General features: G+C 39.4%; 1 protein-coding gene across 7 annotated transcripts in view; it reads left to right on the top strand.

Moving 5' to 3' along the window:
* slc4a5b (solute carrier family 4 member 5b) overlaps positions 1–18,268 on the top strand; it is a 42,495-nt gene that overhangs the window by 11,608 nt on the left and 12,619 nt on the right. For 5 of the 7 annotated variants that reach the window (XR_001664737.1, XM_016681742.1, XM_016681739.1 and 2 more), the window contains exons 4-18: positions 5,667–5,796; positions 6,104–6,264; positions 7,262–7,417; positions 7,596–7,703; positions 9,650–9,705; positions 12,017–12,174; positions 12,241–12,328; positions 12,409–12,563; positions 13,356–13,481; positions 14,927–15,101; positions 15,215–15,348; positions 16,238–16,418; positions 16,489–16,579; positions 17,443–17,501; positions 17,749–17,940. Coding sequence is in view for 6 of the 7 variants with exons in the window: in XM_016681742.1 (XP_016537228.1) it covers positions 5,667–5,796; positions 6,104–6,264; positions 7,262–7,417; positions 7,596–7,703; positions 9,650–9,705; positions 12,017–12,174; positions 12,241–12,328; positions 12,409–12,563; positions 13,356–13,481; positions 14,927–15,101; positions 15,215–15,348; positions 16,238–16,418; positions 16,489–16,579; positions 17,443–17,501; positions 17,749–17,940 (1,970 nt within the window). In the remaining variant the exon portion in view is untranslated. Of the gene's footprint in view, positions 1–1,364; positions 1,943–5,666; positions 5,797–6,103; positions 6,265–7,261; positions 7,418–7,595; positions 7,704–9,649; positions 9,706–12,016; positions 12,175–12,240; positions 12,329–12,408; positions 12,564–13,355; positions 13,482–14,926; positions 15,102–15,214; positions 15,349–16,237; positions 16,419–16,488; positions 16,580–17,442; positions 17,502–17,748; positions 17,941–18,268 lie in introns of those variants that run through there. The other 2 variants (XM_016681744.1, XM_016681741.1) reach the window with 2 other exon arrangements.

The raw sequence follows: 18,268 nt of genomic DNA, 5'->3' as shown, positions 1-18,268 counted from the left end.
TGGAAACGTAGCTGATGTTCACTATTTCATACAGTAGAGTAAAGCGAGAGAGCTGTGCCAGGCTTGTTCTGTTGCTGGATGGAAATCTGAATAAAATCCAAGAGCTTTGTTTAAGCTTTTAGAACTCTAGTCAAACATGAGCTACATCTCCTCCTGGGTTGCCGTAGATCTCTGGGCTGTTCCTCTAATCATAACAATGTGGAGTTTTACCTTTCTCATTGCGTTGTCTCATAGTGACTCATGGATCAGGCCTCCATGAGTTGTTCAGAGCATAAGGTGAAGCTACTTGAGTCTGTTTTAAACTCCACAAAGTACAAAAAAAGTAATCCATCATTTTGGAATTTTGAAAACCTAATATAATTTTCCTTCCACTTCTCTGTACTCTTTGTTGGGTTACCAACACAGTGGATTTAGCTGCTATCCAAAGAAATGTTGAGTCAACTCAAATTTATTTGTCAAGCACATTTCAGTGGCAAGGCAGTTCAAAGTGCTTTACGTCATAAAAGCATCATACATTTATCGATAGTGAAACATTTTGTCAAAATCCATAATCAAAATTATCAAGGAAATAAACATCAAATACGTTGATCGTTGTTGCAGCTGCTGCTGATCAAAGGCAGAAATCATCAGGTGGGTTCTAGTTTAGATTGAAAGGAACTCAGTATTTCGTTTTTTTCCAGTTTTCTAGAAGTTTGTTCCAGATTTGTGGAGCATAGAAGCTGAATGCTGCTTCTCCTCGTTTGGTTCTGGTTCTGGATGCAGAGCAGAACCAGAACCAGAAGACCTGAGGGGTCTGGAAGGTTGGTGCAGTGATTTATCAGCTGTTTTACAGTCTATTCTCTGAGCTGCAGGGAGCCAGAGGAAGAACTTGTGAAAATATTCAAGGTGTGTGAATACTTTAGGAAGGATCTGTAGTGCAACGTTACCGGATCTAGTGTGGTTCATCACTGTACCAGTATGCTACAAACTGGAGTAAAAGAATCAAGTGATGCTATCAGTCTGCTTAATTTCAGAAAGACTTCTTTTCTTTTTCATTTTGCTTATTTAGTGTGTGACTGATCATCGGTTCAGAATGACCAAAACCAACAATCAAACCTTCCTGCTGCCTGTTCCTGCCGTAGCAGGAGGCATATGACCTGGTCTGACTTTTGCTGTTCGGACATTAATCTGCACAGATCTACTTTCGTGAACAGTATGGGAGTAGGAGCGCCTTTATGTATGAATATTTTGCAGCAAGAGGCCATAAAGTCTGAAAGCTGTAAGCTGATTAGAGCTGAGGAACTCCAAGCGGAGTCTGTGTGTGTGTGCATGTGTGTGTCTGTGTGTAGGGGAGTACAGTATGTGCTTGTACCTGGAAGCTGAAGTTACTGTGAGTGCTTATGAGTGACCTGCTTTGCAACTTTTTAAATATTTTTGGTCTGTTAGAGATAAACACCAACTGTGCGCAGCATTAAAGGTGTGTTATGTATCTCCAGACGCCTCATGTACAAGTTACATTGACGAAGTTTGTGTTTTTGTGACATGTGAGCCCAACAGTCAGTGTATGGGCGGAGAGTCCTCCAGAGCCCTGTGGTGTGTGTCGACCCTCTTCAAAGCCTCTGGCTGCTTGTTGCTTTGGAGACTTTTTGTTGCTTTCCTGATCGACTGAAAGGCGGAGCAGCCGCACAACAAACTATTTATTGCTAGCTGATACTACGAAGCTGGAAGTAATCCCTGAGGAGGACGACATTAGGGACGTACGTGAGAAGGTGTGACAGTGAGTCGTTTTGAGCCGCTCAATGAGACGTGAGCTGAGGACTCTGTCTTATCAGGCGGACAGGAAGCTAAAGACGCATCTATCCTGAATCAGACCCAGTGGATGTCTCTCTTCGTTTGGATCTTGTTTGGATCCAGTGAGCATCAAATATGACCTCTCACCTGACCTTACCGGGCTCCAGAACAGGTAAAGATTTCAGTAAAAGGAACAATGTACAAGTAGCCGCGTTTCATTACAAATGTGCATAAAATCTTTGTCACTATTCTGCTGATGTCGAAATTTCGGAATTGTGTTGCTTCTATTAAATGAGAAATTAAATTAAGATTACATGAGAATAAGTTTGTTCATGCAGTACGTCGTTAAAAATTATGGCAGCAAAGGATTTAAACATTTACATAAAAAATAGTCATAATTCAGTCATGGTGCAAAAGCTCATCATCTATCAGCCAATCAGAGGAGTCTGATCCCGGCGCCTCATTCAGGTGTCTGAGAGACAAGTCCTGCCTACTTGAGAGCGGTTACATATGTGGCATCTTAAGAAAATTGTAGTCTGTGATTTTGCAGAAGAGCTGTGAATTTAACACGTTGGAATGACAACATTTTATGAACTGTGATGCTGTGAGAGCAGCCAGCTGCACAATGTCTGAAAAAAACAAAAACAAACCATCATCCTGATGCTACTTCCTGTCTTCTTCTTCATTGTTTTCACCAGTAGTAACATCCAGCTGTTGATCAGATGACTAGTGTGATGCGAAAAAAGTGTTTCTATTGCAGTTTTGTGAAATTCATCTATTTTGACATGGCATCATAGTGCAAAAACCTTTTTTTTATCAAAAAATGTGAGTTTTTTAGACATCGACATTCATTTTTGTAATTTCAGTTTGTGCAGTTCTTTGTTTAACGGAAACGCTGCGAGTGAGAAAGAAAGGTTGCATGTCTTTGGACTTATAATGTCAGAAGTATAATGTGCAGACGTTTGTCCTGACTGTGAGGTTAAGCTTTGCTTAAATTGCCTGTTTGCTTGTTCGTTAGGCAAGCAAACAGCACCGACAGTTAGGAACAGAAACATTTTTTGTTCTAAGACAACATCACAGCTTGTCGGCCACAATTCCACTGTGAAAACTAAAACCCACTGCTTATGCTACATGGAAAAACTGTCATGTCACCAAGATCAATATAGCAGAATGAGCTCATTACCTTGGAAAGCCAGAGCTATTCAATACACTCTGTTGCCACATTTAGTGGCAACAGTGTGTAGTGGTTCTCTGTTGCTTAACCCTGTAGTGGCTTAAGCTGATTTTTTGGGGCCACATAATCATTTCAGACAGGCAGATTTGAAGGATACATCAATGTTTGTGGGTTCCATTTTGGCAAGTGATTGATGCAAAAGTGTTAGCTGTAGTTTTGATAATAATAAAGCATAAGCTGTCCATATTGGGAATGTTTTGCACAGAAACAGAGAATCCTGTTGTTAAGCTCCAGCATTTTAAATTCTCAGGTCATGATTTAATACCTGCTGTCTGCCCAGTCTTTCATGCAAACACACCACACAGAGAAATGCCATTTGTTTAACAGCACAGATAAGGATGCAAATTTCATTTTGGTGTAACGTCAATTAGAACTTCACTTTTTCAAAGTTTGTACACATTGTTTCTGTGAAAAACATCCAGTACTTTAATGAATCAGTCTGAAAGTTTCCAAACAGCTCAAAGTTTGAAAGGAAGCATTTATGCAAAGTATTACCATGGATCTCCTTATAGCTACTTGATAAGGTTAGCATTAAATTCTGGATTAACTTAGACTTCAACAGATTTCTACGCAGAGGCTAAATGTATTTGTCAGTGACATCTGAGTCACTGTTAAATGTAGCTGTAGCTCTGATTTTGATATTTAACCCAGTTTGAGACCAAACCAAACAGTCTGGTCTACGGTTCTCTATGTTTAGACTAAAATGTATGCATCTGAATAAGTTAGTTAATGTGATAATTCATTATAAAATATGCCACGTCATCATACTCCTACTACTACTTGATCCCATCTTCTTCATCTTTTCCACCAGTACTAGCATCCGGTTGCTAATCATGTAACTCATGATGCAAAAAGTGTTTCCACTGCAAATTTGTGAAATACACTAATTTCAATAGAGTCATAAAACCACCTCATGCCAGCACAAAAAATCTTTTTATCAAAAAATTTGAGTTTTTTTTCAAAATTATCATGTTTTCATTGAGAAAATTTATGTTTTTAATTCCAATTTGAGTCATTTAAGGCTAGTAGATACAGTCACTGTTCCTCATCAACAGAATAACTAAAACAATGGCTCTGTTGGTGAAGGAAGACTACAGATCGGATGAACACAATACATATTGCTGTATTGTTTTATTTTCAGAACAATTTTTATCATAAAAAACCTACCAGATATTTGCTGAATAATTTACTGTCATAATCTAAAATAGTCCTGTTATAGACTTTCAGTCATGCTTGTGGTATAATTGATGCCCCTATGAAATCTATCATCATTTGATCAAGTGGTTACATGGAATTGATCATCCTGCTGAGGCAGAACGTGCCGACTGTGTTTTTCCTTCTTTAGAACTGATAGCTTAGTTCTGCAGTGAGGTCAATAAAGTAGTATGATGTTCTCTTTCTCATATTTCCACAAAAAATGACCCAAAACGTTGCAAAAACAACACATGCCAACGTCCTACCCCCTCTTCCTGTGGGATTATGGTGGCTGCTCAGAGGTCAGCCATAAATAGGTACCCAGACTCTGAGCTGGCCAAGTATCTGAAACAGTGATTATTCTTGGGGACATTGTTTTGAACTAAATACTGCTAAATACTAAATACTGTAATTGTTACATGCAACACAAACCCTTTGTAAATAAAAATTAATTCAAACGTTTCATCATGTTCATCAGTAACTTCCTTCAAGAGGAACAAACTGATGTTCAGGGACGTTGTGTGTTCTGGCGTGCAAATGAACTACAGCCTCCTGGCTCAGGGTGGTAATGGAGATTGATCTGTCTAAAATAAAATTAGAAAGAGGTGTCGGGTGATGGATCTCACATGGTCACCAGATAATCAGTACAGACACTAAAGTTTGTTTGGTAAAGATGAATAATGTGTTTCAAAAGGGCAGTATTATGCAAAATTAACTTTTCTAACATACTGACATCAGGTCATTACTGGGGTGTTGCCTCGATTTTTCTCATGTATGTTTGAGAAATCAAGCAAAATTGTGTTTTGCCTACATTTTGGTTTCGTATTTGGATCGTTGTTGGTCTGTTGCCTAGCAATCAATATAGGAGTGATTGGCTTCAGTCACTCACAACATGGCTCCTCTGTTAACCTTTAACAAAGTTTTTACCAGTGTTGCTCTGAGTAGTTCGTATGATGAGCTCAGATGAACAGTTCCACCAGCTGCTTGCTAATTGATGCTGGCTAGTCTGTAGGAGCTGCGTGGGGGGAGTCTAGGGAGAGAGTTGCTCTGTGAGGGGCAAGCTAGGAAACTTGGAAACTGCAGCTCTGAGGAGGAGCTTCATCCTCGAAGGCTATCCAGATACCAGTGACCAGTCAAGCAACATTCACATAACAGTTCAACCAAGGGCTGGAGTCAAGAAGTGAAGGCAAATGTCTCCCTGCAAACAAAATGACTACATTTTTGTCTCATGTCCATGAGAACCAATTTCAGCACTTTGGATGAAGTATGTGAGAGTCTTTAGTCAAGTGTTCTTACCTCCTTATTGGAAAGCTAAGCAATTGTCTAAATTAAAATCGGAATCGATTAAATAAGGTGATTTATAAACGTTATGCAATAATCACTGTCCACCATTTAGGTTTGGATGAGCTTTGCACCCAATCTGTCAGGACTGCAAATAAAACCTGAGACTGATTGTGTGTATCTGTAGTTTCTCCAGCTGCTGAGCGTCTTCGCCACATCCTGGGTGAGGATGACACCACTCCAACACCAACCATCTTCACTGAGATGGACACACTGCAGCATGATGGAGAAGAGCTGGAATGGAAAGAGTCTGCCAGGTACATTTATCACAGAACCACAAGTACCAGGAAAGTACCAAGGTGGCTGTTGCTTTAGGATTTCAGGTCACCTTTTATAGGGCCTAAAGGTTCCACTTGGTTCCTCGAGGCCAGTGAGTAAAAGCAACCCAACACTTCATGTGACTAAAGCAAAGGGAAAATCAGCCTTGCTAACTGAAACACTAATCGCTCGCCAATATCCATCTATTTCTAGATGGATATTGGCTACAAATATCCATCTCTCTGTCTCTCTCTCGGAAGATAAAAACTTGAACGTTATTTGCTAAGTTGAGCTGGTCCTCTTCAGGTGGGTGAAGTTTGAGGAGAAGGTGGAGGAGGGTGGAGAAAGATGGAGCAAGCCTCACGTCTCCACGCTGACCCTCCATAGCCTGTTTGAGCTCCGGACCTGCCTGCAGACAGGAAGCATTCTGCTGGACCTGGAGGGCTACTCACTGCCACAGATCGTGGGTGAGTCTCACAAGATATGTCGTTTAAATCTTTAAAGGATAGTTTAGGTTTCTGCCAAGGAGTGTAAAATGGTATAAGGGTTTTTATGAACTTACCAGAACTACTTCAGAACATTTTTAGTCAAGTATATAGCAAAAGTAGTCAAGAAATTGCTCAAGTAAGAGTAAAACAGTATTTGGTAAAAAGTCTACTCAACTGCTGAGTAACTGATCAAATACTGGTCAATACCTTAATACTGAAAAATTACATCATCAGATGGATCAAAATATAAAGTTAAGAGGGAATTTTGGTATTTTAAGGATCAAAATGACAATAATTCATACAAAAAAAAAGGTTTCCAAATCAGTTTGTTTTAATATAAAACCTATGAAATTTTAGCAACAACTGCAGACACAGGTGTGTGTCTGTCTGGTGAATTTTTGGTTAAAACATGTTTGTTTCTCATTCAGTGGGTAAAGAATCCAGAAGTTTTACTCAAGTAAGAGTAGAAATACTTCATAATGAAATTTCTCAAGTAAAAGTAAAAAGTACAACGTAGTAAAAATACTATTAAAAGTCTCTTTTTTTAAAAGTTACTCATGTAAATGTAACTGAGTAAAAGAAACTAGTTACTACCCATCTCTGACTGCGGCCAGAAAGTAGAGTTTTATGACATGGCACTTATAAATATTGCAGATATTAAGACTCAATATATCGTGAGGCTCTATTTTACAGAAAGGATTCAGATAACTTAAGAAGTGGATTAGAACATTTGCAGAACAAAAGGAAAAGACAATAAGTCCTGTTCGCACTCACTGGTAAATGGTAGAAGTTGTTGTTGATATTTACTGATTAGGAAAAAAGTTCAACCCACTGCCAGTGTCTGGGTTACCTTAGTCTTAAGATTCTGTGGAGTAAAAACTCCAAATATTCTCATAAGGAGACGGTGAGTTCATGTTCTCTTGGGGGAATATTGCTAAATAATCTGAATGCTAAATGCATAAACATTTTGCTTCAGAGGAGATTGTGGATCGTCAAATAGCCGACGGTCTTGTTCCTCCGGATCTGAAGGAGAAAATCATCTTCGTGTTGCTCAGAAAGCATCGTCACCAGACCAAGAAACCAATCCATCGCTCGCTGGCAGACATCGGAAAGTCCTCCAACACTCCCTCCAGTAAGCGTTTACATTTTATTTACAAATCAACAAAAAGAAGTCTATAAGTTCTTGATCATTTCCAATCATGCTGCTTCCCTTGTATTCTGCCATCATGATGATCACCAGTTGCCCCTCTCTCCTTGTGAAATCAGCTTTTCTCTGTTCATTGTTTCCATATCTGCTGCTGGTCTGTCAGACCGTAGTCCTCAGGTCAATCTGACTCGTAGTACTAGCTCAGCTTCTGGGATCCATCGCTCCACTGAAGACCTACGCTCTCGGCAGTCAAGCAGCCTTGGCCACCTGCGTGAGTCTCAACCACACACACACACACACACACACACACACACACACACACACCCACACACACACACAAACGCTTATGTTCTAGCCATGTATGAAAGAAAATGAAATAATTAGGGGTGTAACAGCTATGTCCAATGATATCTGCTATCCGACTGAAAACAAACCGTGGTGTGTTTATTAAGTGGAGATAATGGTGCCTGTTAAACAGCTTAAACAGCATTTATTAGTCTCTTCAGAGTTGCTATAGAGACCTGGAAAATAAAACAATTAACAGCTCGCCCATTCTTGCTGTGGTTTGGTGTGGAGTGCTGCAGAAAACACTCTACTGTCATGGCACTTTAATGAATCAATAAATATACACAGTAACTAATGTATGGCTGAAATATGAAATATGTACTGATAAAATTTGGAATGTGCTGCTACCCCCCTAAAAATACAGATGTGGTAAAATTAATTGGCAGCCATGTTAGGAAGGTGCTAATGCGGTATATAGCTTTGTTAAACAATAGGAGTTTTACATATTTGTTACAATTGTCACCATATCGTGACAGTATAATTATAAGACAGATGACCTGTGGGGAAAAAAAAAAAAAAAATCAAGCTTCTCCACCTAGTGCTACTATTGTCACCTGCAGAAATGCACCGCTCCCGCTCAAAATCAGCCAATCAGAACCAGGAGGAAAGTCTTTGCACTATCAATCAAGCTTGTGTACAAGCTGCTCAGTGTGCTAATGGTGGAGGAACAAATTATTGTTCCAGGAAAAATGTTTTTCCGCCGTCATCAGTGGCCATGCTAACTAGCTTTAGCGTTCATCCAGAAGAAGCAGTTGCATTGCAGACAGCATGGGGGAGAGCTTGAGCAGCTCTAACTAAGACCCTCCTCCTGGCTCTGATTGGGTGTTTCTGACTGAGCTGTGTGTGTCTGTAGCTAGCACAGGGATACCATACTGTCACAACATAATGAAAGTTTTAAAAAACAGATTATTTTATTAAAGTTTGTTTGGATAGCACATTTCAGCAACAAAGCAGTTGAGGTAAATTAACTTCTGATTGCAAACATAATATTGCACTTGAAATAAAATAGAAATTCCAACTTTCTATTTGATTGTATCCACTGCTGACCGTTCAACCAAGAGAACAGCAGAGGCTTTTCCTGGCATGTCTGAGAATCAGCCGATTGCCATGTAGATGGAGGAGGGATGGCGACACGATGCTGCACTCTGCTGCTGTTCTTCAGCAGAGAGCTTCCTTATTATTATCCTGCCCACTGAGCATGCTGGGATGCATAAATATATCCCCCAAGTGACTTCTGTATCATTTCTGCTTTATACATCATTCAAATAAAAGTCATGGGTTTTAAATTCAAGTTCATAGAAACTCTAAAAAGTAAAGTTTCATTGGAGTAAGTTTACATTTACTTTGAAAGAATTGTAATTTTCCAGTTATTTGACAAACCTGTACTCAAATGAAAGGTTGGATTTTTCTAAAATATTCAAGGTGAGATTATGTTAAAGCAATAACACACATTGTACTTCTTCGCAGTCTTTTAAACCTCTCAGTTTCTTAAGTTGAATGTGTTCTTTGATTTAGTCAACACCGTTTTTCCACAAATTCCACCTCTGGTTGCTGCATGATTTCAACACTTATTGCTTTCCATATGCATGCATGGAAAGATCTGCGTGTGCTTCACATAATTTACGGTGCATCCGGAAAGTATTCACTTTTTCCTACATTTTACGTTACAGACTTCATGTTACAGAAATCACATTTATGCAAGTATTCACAGCCTTTGCTTGATAATTTGTTGATCTGTTTTGTTGAGAACCTTGGTGGCCTACCTGTACCTGATGTAATAACTCGGCACATTTCAATATGTAATGTAATGTTGATCTGTTTACATTTGAACATCTCTGTGATGCCAGAATAAGTCTGCTCTTTTATCCACAGATCCTGCCCAGAGCCGAAGCATGAATGATATTTCAGACACGCCGAGTACCGACCAGGTGAATGTTGTTTTACTGTATTTTGTGTAAAAGGAATTAGTGTGTTTATTTTTGCCATTTTTTATTGCCTTTATTTGATGAGCATTTATAATTTCAGTGTTGCTATTTGTATCTCAACCAAGAACAACTGAAGGAAATGACATGAAAACCTCTGTAGGAGACACTGAGCACAACTTTCTTCTTCACAAAATGTACATAAAACTGGAGTGGTGTCAGATTTTAGTAGTTGTGGGATTTCTTCTTTGTCGTTGGTAAAAGACCACGAGACATTTTCTCCCTCTAGTGCTGGCCTTGCACATTTGCTTTGGTTGAATTTACCCAGAATGCCCTGCGCTAAAGTCCGCTTCCTGCTGGTATCCACATAAGCATTTGAACCGAACCAGAGTTCACTCCAAACTGAGACCGAGGTTTGAGTTTGGTTTTTTGGTCCTTATGCTTCACAGCCAACCAAATGAACCTTTATAGGCAAATGAACTGGAGTTTGATTAAAACTGACAAAAACTAGATTAAAACGGGGATGGTGCTCTACTAGAAAAACTCTGTAAATTAAAACATCTAGAACAGATTATAAAATGTGCAGTCCTCTTACAAAGCAGTTGCACATTTAAACAGTTTGCAAACCATTCAAACCTTTCCCTGGATCTTTTTCAGTCTGATCGGTTCTTTTCTCACTATAAAGATTTGAGACCATGATGTGACCATGAACTGTAGCTTTAAATAACTGCTACTTCTATCAGTTTATAATACATGACAAAAAAAAAATAACAACAACAAAAAAAACATCGGCAGTTCTTTGAGGATTTTCAAAGTTCACTAGAATTGCTTGTTACATTAGCAGCAGAAATCATGTGGTGTTTGAAATATGTGGACACACTTCAAAGCCAGCAATAACGAAACATTCACATGTGACCGACTGAGAGGAGGTAAGCATTTGTTCTGAAAAGCTGGCTTTGTACCTCCGAGTTTTCTTTGTTCTTGATAGTTTGCATAATTACGGGATAAAGTAGCGGACATGCTATCAAATATTTGCAACAACATTTCGAATCATCGCAAATAAATATCCAAAAGAATAAATGCAGATGGAAGAAAAAAAAATATGGCCAAGTGTTTGCGTGTGTGTGTGTGTGTGTGTGTGTGTGTGTATGTTGTACTGTTTGTTTAGGACCAAAGTGCAAAGGCGGGCAGTGAAAGAGGACCAGCTGGTGTATTGACTCTGAAAGCAGCATTAACAGATTATGAAGAGATTTTGATTTAAGCGCCCACCGCTCCACTGCCACGTGCTTTTTGGCAGAGAAACAGGGGTACACAACAACAACGCTGTAACATAAAGTTACAGGATTTTTTTTTTTACTGTATCTATGTTTGCAATTGTGAAATAACAAAGCAGACAGAGCCCAGTTGGAATGTAGAGGCATAAAGCCCATTTAGTAATACAAACACAAGAGTTACGGTCACTCTACAACTGAGCAGCTGGCTGTGTACTTCAGTATGTTTAGTAATGCTACTAATGAGAGTAATTACTTCTCAATGATCAAAAATGTGTTGTAGTGTCAGAAGAACTTACTAGTTCGTCTTCAAGAATTACAATATTGTATATATTATTTAAGTGCAAAATTTGTTGCCATTCATCTTAGAAAGTGAAGAGGTCATTTTATAGAGATCCATTACACATGCAGCAAGATATTTCAAGATTTTACTTTTTAAAATGTTCATGATGATGAGTGTCGGGTAAAGAAAACCCAAAATTAAAAAAAAAATGGAAATGTCACATTAGACCAAATATTTAACTACAAATATCAGATTTTTGAAAAGTATGTTCATTTCTATGTACTCAGTACTTGGTTGGGGCATCAATCCACCATGGCATGGAGGAGATTGGCCTATGTCACTGTGTAGGTGTAAAGGAAGCCCATGTTGCTGTGAAAACTGCCTACAGTTCAGTTTAGAGGCTCAGGAAACCTAGCAGGTGTTTTGAGTTAATTAACTAACACCATGAGTTTCTATTAATGATATTTTACACAGCATTCTCATTTTCTGAGACACTGAATTTTGGTTTTTCATTATCTGTGAGTTTGCAGGATATTCTAAACAGAGCATGTGTGTGGGTGTAAGCCGTAATCAAGTACAAAATGCAAAGGCTTGGAAAATTTTAATGCTACGTGTGATAATTCTGAACAAAACACAAGTTGTACTTTTTCAGATGACTGGCAAGAAAAATTGCACTTTTACTTCAAATTCTTTGAGATATACTGGTATTTGAGGGGAAAAAACACTGCATCACTCTTTTGAGAGCTTGCTTCCCTTCTTACAGCTGAAGAATAAGTTCATGAAGAAGATTCCTCGCGATGCAGAAGCTTCCAACGTGCTGATTGGTGAGGTGGACTTTCTGGACAAGCCGTTTGTCTCCTTTGTACGCTTGGCTCAAGCCACCACTCTGGGAGGCCTCACTGAGGTTCCTGTGCCAACCAGGTAGGATCTTCCCTCCATCATCGCTCTGACAAATGTTCTGGGTTTATTAACCACTCTGTTCTTCAGGTTCCTCTTTATCCTGCTGGGCCCTCAAGGCAAAACTAAGTCCTACAATGAAATCGGCCGAGCCATCGCGACTCTGATGGTAGACGATGTAAGAAGCTAACTCGGTTAGATGTTTTCTAGTAAAAGCATTTGATCATTGGTGTGACTGTAGCCTCTTATTGCCATCAGCTCTTCAGTGACGTCGCCTACAAAGCGCGGGACCGTGACGACCTGATTGCAGGAGTTGATGAGTTCCTGGATGAGGTGATTGTCCTTCCCCCAGGGGAATGGGACCCCAAAATACGTATTGAGCCCCCAAAGAAGGTTCCCTCAGCAGAAATGAGGTAAGTCCTGGGAAGATTGTTTCTATAACAATGTAATGTTCTTGTGAGGATAACACCTGTTTCAGCCGCTGCAGGTATTAGACCTTTGACTCGATTCCGCTGGTCTGGGGCAGGAGAGTCAAGTTCATTTACATTTTGGGTCGAATCAACATCATGGAGGTTGACTTATTAACAAACTGTTAAAATATGAATCAATAGCAGCGTTTGCATTCGATAAGTACTTCCTAAGGTTAAACAATATTGAAAATCTTTTCCCATCTATCAACCAGGATTTCATGACAGTTTTTGTTTCTAATTTAGAAATATTTGCAAGAAATTTCACAATATTTGCAATTGATGACTGTAAATGTGACTTTTTGTTACGCGTGTATAGACTGTAACTTGTAAGGAAATCTCAAGCAGCAGCACATTAGAAGTAAGAAATACTGCCACCTGCAGGTGGGAGTAATTTGGCAGCAAACGGATCAAAATGCCTTGATTTGATTGATAAAGTAATATTTAAGAGTAAATTTTGTTATCTTGAAGGTTCTATTTATGTATATATCTGCATATATAAAAGTCTGGCTGGACTTGGCCCCGGGGCTTCAGTACGACACCATAGACTCTATAGATTTGGATATTTTGTTTTATAAAGTAGGTCATGATCATTTTATGCAGTATAATTCACTTACAGCATGTATCATTATAGTTTTACAGTTGTAGTTTATAGGTCTTGCAGTCTGAGTATCTCCTAATGGCTAAGAATCTGTTGTGGTGAATAAGACCGAATTGTACTGACCACTGGTGTTACAGGAAGTCAGTCCTCAACCTGAACGAGTTGGGTCAGATGAACGGCTCGGCTGGTGGGGCCGCCGGTGGAGAAGACGACGAGCTTCCTGTTCAGCATGAATTGGGAGAAGAGCTGAAGTTCACTGGGAGGTAAGCAGAAAACTTTAAAAGGAATGTCTGGAACAAATAGTCACAGACGATCTGTAGGATATTCTAAACAGTGTGGCTGTAAGCATGCAGCAATATCTGCTGGAAAAACATGCAGTGCCGTCATCCTACTACTTCCGGTCGTCGTCTTCTTTGTGGTTTGCACCAGTCGCAATATCTGGTTGTTGATCATGTGACTTGTGTGATGGAAAAAAAAGTGGTTCTATTGCAGTTTGAAAGATAAACCAATTTCAATACAGCCAAGAAAAAACCCCCACCTCATTCTAGCGCCAAAACGTTTTATAGACAAATGAGAATATTTTTTAAATTGACATGTTTCCATTAAGCAAATTTATTTTCAAAATGTCAAATTACATCATTATAAAATGCAGCTATTGTCTTTGGGAGGTATTTACATAAGGTTTTATAGCCTATGCTTTCACACTGAGCTCCAATGTGGTCATTTATTTCTGTGGCAGGAACTGAGCGACTATAGTCTGTATTGAGATTTAACAGCCAAAAATAAACCGATTATTTGAGAGAAACTGCTTCAGAGTGTCCTGGACACCAGGCTAAGGCAATAATTCATCTTTCAACATGACAACAACCCAAAGCATCCAGCCAAGACAATAAATCAGTGAAATCAGGAGCAATATGTATTTGACCTGGATTAGACCAGCTCTGAACAGCTCTGACCCTAGAAATGGCCGCCTACCAAAGCTTCCTATCCAACCTGACTGAGACTGAAAGGAACTACTGAGAAGAATGAGACAACACTCAGACTGGTGTGCCAGTCTTGTAGAGACATATCTAACGCCATCGTCCAACTAGGAGGCTGTAAAGTGCTCCAAATACATAAAGAGCAAAGACTTAATGCTTATGTACATGTGATTTATTCTTTTTTTTTAAACCAGGAACATACAGCACATCACCCAGTTCTACAGTCCTTCCACTGAGAGAATAAACTTTAAAATACTGTTGTTAGTTTATAAATTACTGAATGGCTTAGCAGCACTATACTGTACATTAAAGATCTGCTGCTGTCGTATCAAACACCTCTCAGGTCTTCTGGTTCTGCTCTGCATCCAGAACCAGAACCAAACATGGAGAAGCAGCATTCAGCTTCTATGCACCACAAATCTATAACAAACATCCAGAAAACTGGAAAACAGCTAAAACACTGAGTTCCTTTAAATCAGGGCCTGTTCAAAGTTGCTTTTGCCCCATAATAAATAGAACATTGACCAACATATTTTATGTGTGCTGATGATTTTGACAATGGCATTTGATGAAACATGTTTCTGGTTTCACAGCTGTTGACTTTATGATGTTTTCATGATGAAAAGCACTTTGAATTAACTTGTTGCTGAACTCTGCTTTATAAATAAATTTGATTGATTGATTGATTGATTGAACTTGTGTTGAACTTAATCCTGTATGTTTTCCAGATTTTGCGGTGGCCTGTGGCTGGACATCAAAAGGAAGATCCCTTTTTACTGTAGTGATATCTATGATGGCTTCCATATCCAATCCATCTCTGCAGTGCTCTTCATCTACCTGGGCTGCATTACCAACGCAATCACCTTCGGCGGACTGCTGGGAGACGCTACGGACAATTACCAGGTTAGTAAATAGGAGTAATGCCTACTTAATGCTGAAAGTAACAGAGCAGAAGATTTAACTGACTGCAGCACACGTTTGACGATCTACCCATCATCCTTGTCTCGTTCTTCCAGGGAGTGATGGAGAGTTTTCTTGGCACTGCTCTAGCAGGAACCGTTTTCTGTTTGTTCGGCGGACAGCCTCTCATCATCCTCAGTTCAACCGGACCCATTCTCATCTTCGAAAAACTGCTTTATGAGTTCAGCAAGTGAGACAGACGGAAAATATTTCATTTGCTTCATTGAGTTTATTTGTTCAAAATGTTCTCTTGGGATTGTATTGAAAGTGACATGACAGTGTCATGTCAGTCTTATGCACACCACTTCAAATAAAGTGTTACTGAAATAAGTCTTACTTAAGGTGAAATGCTGAGTCAATTAAGAACAAATCAAAATACATTTTGATTATTATTTTATTAAGAGATTAAACAAAGAATATAGCAATGACTCCCTTGGTTAGTCCAGGGAAGTGAAGAAAAGTTGAAGGTACATTACTTTTAATATCCACCAGACCTCTTACAAAGATTGGAGCAAAAGGGAGAATCCCACCAGTTTCAGTTTACTTCACAACTCTGGTATTTGCACCTGCAGACTGTGACCCTGGGTAGTTCAAACCCTGGTCAGAAGTACCCTTTATTTTGTGTTTCCAGCGACCTGCCTCCAACATAAAGGGTGCTTTGTAGATAAAATTGGTTGATTGAAATTAAACAAAGTTTTGACTAACAACCCAAGAGGAGCTCCAGTCCATTTGCCCAGCTGGTTTTACCGCTGTCTGTGCTGTAATGTGGCTGCTGGAAACGACAAGTGTTTTGTTGACTTACGTCCTGTTGACTTGCTGCAGTCTTGTTGGTTGTGCAGGAGGCTCCACTTTTGTTTTTCAAAGATGTGAAGTTGCATATTTGCACATGTTCCATTTAAACAACTAAGATTTCATTATCTAAGAATGATTTTGTGCAAAAAATGTAATGAAACCTATCCTAACCCGTTCAAGGAAGCTTAATAAATCACCTGTAGTATTGCTAAATAATAAACATAAGATGGTGCATTGTGACTGACGGCATCTCCTCTTACTCTTGCTCTGATTGGCTGCCCTAACAGGAACAACAGCATAGACTACATGGAGCTGCGGCTGTGGATTGGTCTGCACTCGTGTCTGCAGTGTTTTCTGCTGGTTGTTTCTGACGCCAGTTACATCATCAAGTACATGACCCGCTTCACAGAGGAGGGCTTCTCCAGCCTCATTTCCTTCATCTTCATCTCGGACGCCATTAAGAAGATGGTGGGCAGCATGATGGAAGATTTGTAGACATCCTCATTATGAACACACAAACATGTTCTGTTTCCCACAGGTCGCAGCCTTTAAATACTATCCAATCAACCGCGGCTTCAAGCCAGATTACGTTACATCCTACAAGTGTGAATGTGTGGCCCCGGACCAGGGTAAGACTTCAAACTGTCCACAGTTTGTTCTTTTGACTAAAACTCAACGAGAGGAATGTAAAGCATGAGACAGTTTGGCTCAGGTGACACCGCCTGCTGCTGACGAGCATAAAAAAAAGCATCTACTTTTTTTCTGTCTGATTACATAGTCAGGAATGACAACGACCCAAAATTACTGCCAGATTAGTTAGAAAGTGGCAATGTTTTGGAATAATCATCAAAAAGCTCTGATTTCAGTCCCAAAGAAAATTACAGAGTAGAATTGAAAAAGTGTGTGGGACAAAGTGCCTACAAAGTGGAGCGAAATCCCAGCAAACCTATGGAAAAATACCTAAAACAGCTGACAAGTCAAAAAGTGAAAGAAAGGAATTTCTAATAAAAATCTATTAAATATATCTAAACCTCTGGATTCTAAACAAATGGGAAAGGTTTATTCTGAGAGGAGAAGGTTATACATAACTGATACAGTGTCTGTAAACTCTGGGGTCAACTGAAAACCATGTTGAAAATTACAATTTAAGGGAAGCAAAAGAAAGCCACTTCCTTCAGTGGCTTTCTTCAGAGCCACTGAAGGAAGAAAAAAAGAATTTTGACTTTTGATTTCAAAAGATTAAAGTCAAAATTCAAGACAGAAGTCTTCTGTAGACATTTAAGGTGGTTGATATAAAATCTTTATTTTTTACTCAGTATGTATATTGTTTTGTTGTCTTTTTTTTGCCTCATTTTTGGACGCTGTGTGGAAATGTGAGTAAGTAGCACACCTTGCCAGGCCATGTGATGAGAAGTGATGAAGCGCTCTAAGAATCTGATAATGGAAAACATAAATCATCAACACTGACAGGAATTCTGTCTGTCCTCTCCAGCGTCTGCTGTGGGTTTAAACGTTTCAGCTCCTATGTCAGATGATAACATGACTCTGCTGGTAAGTGACCAACGGCACAAACGTTTTCCATCACATGTGGTTTGCCATCTTATTTGTGAATACAAGGGTGGCTACTTTTTTTTGCTGTTTTTTCTTTTGTTATCGCCGTTTTTTCTTCTGTCTTCTGTTTGCCTTTTCCCCCTCCTTTGTCCTTCCCCTCTGGTTTCCTCTGAATCCTTGATCCTCTCGATCCTACATCTACATTTCCCCATCTCTCCTTTTGCCTGCTCTCCTTCTCGCCTCCTAGTTTAACCTGACAGACCTGGACTGGAGCCAGCTGAGTAAGAAAGAGTGTGTGAAGTATGGTGGTGCGTTGGTGGGGAGCTCCTGTAAGTATGTCCCTGACCTGGCCCTGATGTCCTTCATCCTCTTCATCGGCACCTACTCCATGACTGTTTCTCTGAAAAAGTTCAAATTCAGCCGCTACTTCCCAACAAAGGTAAGACTTATGGAGAAATTCCCAGGTTTTCCCTTTTTAACACTCATGGAACGTCTTTATGCCAATAAGATGCACCTGCATGAGAAAAATGCTTCAATCCTGGAAACTTGGTGGTTGTTTAGTTTGAAGGATAAAGCTGCTGATATTTGTTAATATCACCTTGTTTGTTAATGTTTTATTACATGAACAAACTTATTCACGTGATTTTAATTGTGGTTCTTATTTAATGGAAACACCACAATTGCAATACTGCGGAATATGCAGAATATTAAAGTTTTATGCACATTTGTAATGGAAATGAAACTAGTGAATATAAACTGTACACACT

Source organism: Poecilia formosa, unplaced genomic scaffold (assembly GCF_000485575.1).
Source record: "Poecilia formosa unplaced genomic scaffold, Poecilia_formosa-5.1.2 Scaffold291, whole genome shotgun sequence".
Taxonomy (NCBI): domain Eukaryota; kingdom Metazoa; phylum Chordata; class Actinopteri; order Cyprinodontiformes; family Poeciliidae; genus Poecilia; species Poecilia formosa.
This window is presented reverse-complemented; position numbering and strand designations above follow the sequence as displayed.